Raw genomic sequence first — 7,757 nt, 5'->3', positions numbered from 1 at the left:
CTTGAAAAGGGACTTAACTGCGAGGTTAAATCGTGGCGGTGAGCAAGGCCCAGTGTGTGCGGAGAACTCACATTTAAGAAGTCCATTGAGCCAGGCGCAGTGGCTCACGCCTGTAATCCTAACACTCTGAGCCCACAAGTTGGAGACTAGCCTGTCGCTACAAAAAATAAACAAAATGAGCCTGGCGTGGTGGTGCACCTCTGGAGTCCCAGCTACTCAGGAGGCTGAGGTGGGAGGTTCGGGATCGCTTGAGCCCGGGAAGTTTGGGCTGCAGTGAACCGAACCGTGATCACGCCTCTGGGATTAATCCATTTTGCTGCAGCAATCCTGCAGGGGTAGGCTGAAGTCAGATCACAAGTTTTTTTAGTGATCACTTGGGAGCCATAGGGGGCTGGAGGAGGAGATACCAGACTGGAAGGGTATCTAACAGCCCTGACAGAAATGAGGAGGTAGAGGGATGATGGGAGGAAACATTATGAGGGGAGAGGAGGGAGAAAAGTGGGTACTGAAAGAGGGGGAGTGGGCAGGACCGTTTCATCTGTCTGGTATTTACTGAGCTTTCTTTTGGGAATTCTGAGGCATTTCAAATAGTTTAGTTTCTACCGACATCACGCCACTGCACTCCAGACCGTGGGCGACAGAGCCAGACCCTGTCTGAAAAAAAAAGAAAGAAAGAAAGAGAGAAAGAGAAAGAGAGAAAGAGAGAGAAAGTGGAGAGCAAGAGGACCCAGGCCAAAGGATTGCCTGGCAGGGAAGTTTCCCAGTTCCTCTGCAATTTGTACATGCTGCACATACTCAAACGGGAGGTGAGGCTATTGGCGAGGGAAATACAGAAGTCAGAAGTCTCTGACCGGACAAGGTGGCTCACGCCTGTAATCCCAGCACTTTGGGAGGCCGAGGTGGGCGGATCACCTGAGGTCGGGAGTTTGAGACCAGCCTGGCCAACATGGTGAAACCCCATCTCTACTGAAAATACAAAATTAGCCGGGCGTGGGGTGCGCCTGTAATCCCAGCTACTCAGGAGGCTGAGGCAGGAGAATAGCTTGAACTCCGGAGGTGGAGGTTACAGTGAGCCAAGATCTGGGCCGGGCGCGGTGGCTCAAGCCTGTAATCCCAGCACTTTGGGAGGCCGAGACGGGCGGATCACGAGGTCAGGAGATCGAGACCATCCTGGCTAACATGGTGAAACCCCGTCTCCACTAAAAAATACAAAAAATTAGCCGGGCGAAGTGGTGGGCGCCTGTAGTCCCAGCTACTCGGGAGGCTGAGCCAGGAGAATGGCGTGAACCCGGGAGGCGGAGCTTGCAGTGAGCTGAGATCCGGCCACTGCACTCCAGCCTGGGCGACAGAGCGAGACTCCATCTCGGAAAAAAAAAACAAAACAAACAAAAAACAAAAACAAAAAACAGTGAACCAAGATCACACCACTGCACTCCAGCCTGGGCGACAGAGTGAGACTCCGTCTCAAAAAAAAAAAAAAAAAAAGAAGTCTCATGACCCCACGTAGCACACTCAGTTCCCACATGCCAGTGAGAGAATGGCAGCTTCAGAGTTGGAAGGGACTTTGAAGATCCTAGGCACCATCCTCTTCCCTACCCTTCCCATTGTACAGAAGAGGGAACTGAAACCCAGAGAGGGCTGGGGGCTGCCCAAGATCATGCAGCTAGTTTGGGTCAGAGCTGGGACTAGAATCCATGTCTCCGGGTGCAAAATCTATGCCTTTGTTCATGCTGCTTCTTTCTTGCACCTCATGAGAAGTCAGAGCCTATGTTGACAGAACCCAGCACTTCCTCATTCTGGCAGTGACAAGGAGAGACAATGACTATTGTTGAATCACAGCTATTTTCTTTTCTTTTCTTTCTTCTTCTTTTTTTTCTTTTTCTTTTCTTTTCTTTTCTTTTTTTTTTTTTCTTTTCTTTTCTTTTTTTTTTTTTGAGATGGAGTCTTGCTCTGTCACCCAGGCTGGAGTGCAGTGCTGCAATCTTGGCTCACTGCAACCTCCACCTCCTGGGTTCAAGCCATTCTCCTGCCTCAACCTCCCAAGTAGCTGGGATTACAGGTGTGCCACTATGCCTGGCTAATTATTGTATTTTTAATAGAGATGGGGTTTCACCATGTTGACCAGGCTCGTCTCGAACTCCTGACCTCAAGCGATCCTCCAGCCTTGGCCTCCCAAAGTGCTGGGATTACAGGCGTGAGCCACTGCACCCGGCCCACAGCTATTTTATCTTCTGTTTCTTCCTCTGCCAGATTATTTTGAAATATTGCCCAAAACAGTAAGCATGAACACCTTAGGAAAAAACCAAACCCATCCACACACATTTTCTAGTAATCGGTTTGCATAGTGGTCTTTGATGTTATAGAGCTTGTCTTGGGGAAGATAAAATGGGACACTGTGATCTTCATTTATTTCTCCTTATCCACATAACCAAAACGTGCACTTGCAGGGACAGATGAGAGGCATCGATGTAGAGTGAACAAAACTAGAAGTTAGGAAACCTGGGTTTGTTGCACTGGACACCATCTCATTTGTCTCCTTGAGCAAGTCTTGTCCACTGTCTGGGCCCATTTCCTCAACCAAACAACAAGGGCAGTTCTTAGTGACATCTAGGTCCCTTTTGCACCCTTGTTCTCCTCCCTCATAAGCTCTGCTTCTCTACTTAAAGCAGACATAGAGGCTGGGAGTGGTGGCTTACACCTGTAATCCTAGCACTTTGAGAGGCCAAGGTGGGTGGATCACTTGAAGTCAGGAGTTCAAGACCAGCCTGGCCAATATGGTGAAATTCTGTCTCTACTAAAAATACAAAAATTAGCTGGGCATGGTGGCAGGTGCCTGTAATCCCAGCTACTTGGGAGGCTGAGGCAAGAGAATTGCTTGAACCTGGGAGGCGGAGGTTGCAGTGAGCCAAGATTGCATGCCACTGCACTCCAACCTGGGTGACAGAGTGAGACTTTGTCCCCCATCCCCCCAAAAAAGCAGAAATACAGTGTCGCCGTGAAAGGAAAGAAGTGGAAAGTGTGGAGGTGCATTTAATTAAATGATTTTTAGAATCTAGTTTTATCCATTCAAGAAGTATTTACTCAGTGCTTGTTTGTGCCAGGCACTTGGGCATTTTCTTTGCCAAAATGAGAAAGGATTCCACCGATGAATAAAGAAAGGCATGCTTCAACTTAAGGAATGACAATATATAAACGTGCAAATTCCCCTTTAAACATTTATGCTACTTCTTTGCCTTTCAAAAAGATTGGTGTCTGGGTTAAAATAAGATTTGATTTTCCCAGACATACATCAGAGCTTTTCAGAAACAGTTCAGTTTCACAGATATTGACCAGATCCCTTCAGATGCACTGCTGGGTCCTGACTGAGCACTGGGGATGCAGAGGTAAACCTGGAGCTCATCTCGTGGGGGTAGGATAAACTAGTGACTGCCACTCAACACAGCCCAGAGGGTGGACTTTGTTCCTGGGTCTGTACTGAGTTGCATAGTGTCCCCCTAAACTTCTTGTCCACCTGGAATCCGTGAATGTGACCTTGTTTGGAAACAGGGTCTCTGTAAATATAATTAGTTAAATTAAGATGAAGTCATACTAGATTAGGTTGGGCCAAAATCCAGTGATTGGTGTTCTTTAAAAAAGACACCAGGCCGGGTACAGTGGCTCACGTCTGTAATCCCAGCACTTTGGGAGGCTGAGGTGGGCGGATCACTTGAGGTCAGGAGTTCGAGAGCAGCCTGGGCAAGACAGTGAAACCCCATCTCTACTAAAAATACAAAAATTAGCCAAGCATGGTAGCAGGTGCCTGTAGTCCCAGCTACTTGGGAGGCTGAGGCAGGAGAATCACTTGAACCTGAGAGGCGGAGGTTTCAGTGAGCCAAGATCGTGCCACTGCACTCCTGCCTAGGCAACAGAATGAGACTCAGTCTCAAAGGGAAAAAAAAAAAAAAGACACCAAGAGACACAGAGGAAAGGCCATATGAAGACAGAGGCAGAGGTAGGAGTGATGTTTCCGCAAGCCAAGGAATGACAGGGACTACCAGAAGTTGAAAGAGTCAAGGAATAATCCTCCCCTGAAACTCTTGGAGGGAGCAGGGCCCTACTACACCTTGATTTTGACTTCTGGCCTCCAGAATTATGAGAGTAAGTTTCTGTTGTTAAGCCACCGGATTTGTAGAAATTTATTACAGGAGATTAATACAGGACTATTTAATAAATGGAGTATATTGAGACTCTACGATGAGTTAACTTTGCAGCAATCTGATGCTACAGATAGCTAATATTATCCCTAATGAGCAATAATCAAGCAGAATTTGACTGAACTAGGCCAAAAGGTTAGTGGTTAAGAGGGCAGGTTTTGAAGTCAAGCAGAACTAGGTTGGAGACCTCAGCTCTGGCACTTAGCAGGGTGACCTTAGGCAAGTGACTTTGCATCTTTGAGGTTGCCACATCTATAAAATGAAGATAACTAAGACCTTCTTATTAGGTTACTGGGAAAGACAAAGTGAAATAAGGCATTTAAAATCACTTAGCCCCCTGCCTGGCACATAGTAAAGGCTCAATAAAGTGAGCTGGCTTGTATGACCAGAGCACATGGTAGGTCTACCCTACCATTAATTGAGTTAACTCAATTAATCCCTATTACATGACCCTGCATATTTCCTTTGTTGTACCACCTGCAATTATCTTCTTTATTGACTTATTGACTGTCTTGCAAGTAGGATATAGACTGTAAGTCCCATGAGATAGGGGCACAGTCTCATTTATGGCTGGGTACTCAGGACCCTGCACAGAGCCTGGCTCATGTTTATGAGATGAATAAATAAGTGAATAGCTAGTGGATATTTCGTCTTGAAAGTATTAAACGAAGACATGTTTAACCTATATCGTTCATTGTATTCCATCTGTGGTCCCAAATAATTGCATTAGAATTCCTCTGCAATCCTCCTGCCACCAACAATTTCTCTTGTTGGCTGTTTTAGACTCCTTGGGGAGGAACCCAGCCTCCCTAATATGAAAAGTGGGTATCCTGGGATCTATTTTATTTTATTTTTTTGAGACAGAGTCTCACTCTGTTGCCCAGGCTGGAGTGCAGTGGTGCGATCTTGGCTCACTGCAACCTCCGTCTCCCAGGTTCAAGCAATTCTCCTGTCTCAGCCTCCCGAGTGGCTGGGACTACAGGCACTTGCCACCATGCCCGGCTAATTTTTGTATTTTTAGTAGAGACAGGGTTTCACCATATTGGTCAGACTGGTCTCAAACTCCTGACCTCAGGTGATCCACCCGCCTTGGCCTCCCGAAGTGCTGGGATTACAGGCGTGAGCTACCGCGCCTGGCCCCTAGGATCTATAAAAGCATGGAGTTATATTCTAGCTGGGGTTAATGGACTGAAATGTCAGCCCCATACCTGGCATATAGGAAGGGCATTTCCCCTCCTCTCACTTGCTCTGCTTATTATATGTTATAGGGGTGTGGAGGAGGCAAGGGAGCTGAATTGGGGGCGGGTGGGGGTACAGTTTGGGGATTTATACAATCTTTGTGAATATCTTCCTTTTTTTTAGAGTTAGGTTAGACCAGGACATTGCCTGTTTCCAGCAGCACCACCAGGACTGCTGCTGGAAGGACTTCAGAGGGTCAAGAAAATTCTCTGAAGATTTTTGTGTCTCAAGCGATCCCAGCCTCCTCTGTATTTCCAGGGACCTGAGGTTACAGGTGGGGATTATTAGAATATCAGAGAGGGTCCTCGCCCAAACAGCAGGATGCCCCAAACTGAAGGCTTGTCATTTATCTTTGAAAGAGGCAAGTCAACACTCTTAATCCTTATCATAGCATAGTTCTCGGTCCTCAGTGGCAAGGGTGACCTGAAAGTTGGGGCCTTTCATAGCTCCAGAGCCAAGGAGGCCTTGACAATTAGGCAGGGAGAAGACCTGGATGTCCATCCCATCTGATACCCTGACTTCCCAAGAGAACAACCCATTCTTCTCAGATTTCTCCCAAGTCCCTCTTTGCTGGGCCTGGAGGCTCCCTCTGGCTCCTGTGGTCTCTGGAGGATGCAGGCACAAAGCCTGACTTGACTTGTACTGAGCCTGTCCCAGGCCCTTCGCATCTCGCCCACCTGGCTACTCCTCGTGGGCCCTACCTATCCAACAGACTGTGTGCAGGTGGGCAAGGCCAGGCTGCCTTCCAGGAGTCAGTTCCAATACTCATCAGCAAAAACGGGTCCGTGTCTAGGTGTCTGGGGCTGGTTCAAGTAAGAAGAGAGTGCCAAGACCCCTCTCTCTCCTCCAGGGAGTGAATTGATTTCTGACTTGAGTTGTTTAAATTGGGAAGAGGCCTCATCAGCAACTGGAGTGGTCTAGATCTCTGGAATCTGGCCACGGAGTGATTTTCCCATCAGCCTCTGTCTCGGTGACTGAGGACCTCGGGGCTTCTTCTTTTGCCTCTGACCCAAGGCCCCTCACACACTTCCTCCAGCGAGCCAGGCAGTGATGGGCAGAGGAGCGGATCTCCCCACTCCGCAGAGCGTAGATGACAGGGTTGACCATGGAGTTGACGAGGCACAGCATGGAGCAGAAGGCAAAGGCCTTCTTGACCTGGTCGCTGAGCGTAGTGGCCAGGCTGTGGACCATGAGGGCCAGCACTGGGAACCAACAGATGAGGAGCACAGCCAGCACCAGCCCCAGGGTCTTGGCCAACCTCACGTCCAGCCTCATTCGGGCCATTCCTGGCATCTGCCTGTCCTGGTGCCCAGACAAACTGGCTACATGCTGATGGGCTTTCCAGAGAACATGCCCATAGGTGTAGATGATTCCGGAAAAGAGGAAGGCGATGAACAGGAGCCAGCCCAGCAGGTAGTCATTGGGGATCAGTGGGAAAAGCTCCGAGCAGGGCCTGGGACAGCAAGTCCATCCCATGAGCGGCAGGTAGGAGACCAGTGCTGAGAGGACCCACATGATGCCCAGGGTCACCAGTGCCCTCCCGCGGGTGAGCAGAGCTTTGTAGGAGGGTGGGTAGCGCAGGCAGAGGTATCGGTCAATGGCGGTCAGCAGCAGGCTACCCACAGAGGCTGTGAAGGTCATGGTCACGCTGCCAATCTTCAGCAGGAAGACAGCCTTGGAATCCATACCATGGAAAACATGAAAATTCACAAAGCTGCATGCAAAGACCACACTGGCCAGGAAGTCGGCTCCAGCCAAGCTGCCAATGAACAGGTATGAGGGCTTCTGGCGGAGCCGGTGGGAGGACAGGATCAGACAGAGTACAGTCACGTTCTCCAGGGCACTTAGCAGGCCCAGAAGAGTGCACAACACGGCAACAGCTATTTTCTGGGGACCACTCAGGATCATGTAATCCTTCATAGGGTTGAAATCCAAGCCATTCTTGGAGCCATTGGCTATCTCTGTCACCCAGCATTCCTCCATGGGATGGGCCCTTCAGATTCCACTGAGCTTGTCTAGAAGGCTTTGCTGCAGTACAATGAGAAGAAGAAAATAATCTTTTTCAGTAAGCACAAGAATGACCTCACCTGATAACTGACTGTAGCCAAGACTGCTACCTGTGTGGATGGATTCTATGTTGGAAAATCAGTTTCTATTTTGTTTCCCTGTATTTTGCCCTTTCTCCAACCAAGCAGGCAGCCAAATCTGTCCTGGTGGCCTCAGGGGAGGTATGTGGGAATGCAACAAGCAGAAGTGACCTGTAAGATTTTTGGCCTTCCATTTTCCAAAAGACTAATCCTAAGACTTCCTTCTGAAGCAAGGGAA

General features: G+C 48.7%; 1 protein-coding gene across 4 annotated transcripts in view; it reads right to left on the bottom strand.

Annotated features, from left to right (window-relative positions):
* Positions 1 to 1,927: 1,927 nt before the first annotated feature.
* CNR2 (cannabinoid receptor 2) overlaps positions 1,928 to 7,757 on the bottom strand; it is a 46,139-nt gene continuing 40,309 nt past the window's right edge. For all 4 annotated transcript variants that reach the window (XM_073007701.1, XM_007980055.3, XM_073007702.1 and 1 more), the window contains one exon: positions 1,928 to 7,460. In XM_073007701.1, coding sequence (XP_072863802.1) covers positions 6,333 to 7,415 — 1,083 coding nt within the window. In that variant the 5' untranslated portion in view covers positions 7,416 to 7,460 and the 3' untranslated portion in view covers positions 1,928 to 6,332. The remainder of the gene's footprint in view (positions 7,461 to 7,757) is intronic.

The sequence above is a fragment of the Chlorocebus sabaeus genome, chromosome 20 (genome assembly GCF_047675955.1).
Source record: "Chlorocebus sabaeus isolate Y175 chromosome 20, mChlSab1.0.hap1, whole genome shotgun sequence".
Lineage (NCBI taxonomy): Eukaryota > Metazoa > Chordata > Mammalia > Primates > Cercopithecidae > Chlorocebus > Chlorocebus sabaeus.
Note: the sequence above shows the minus strand (reverse complement) of the source record. Positions and strands in the feature narration are given on the sequence as shown.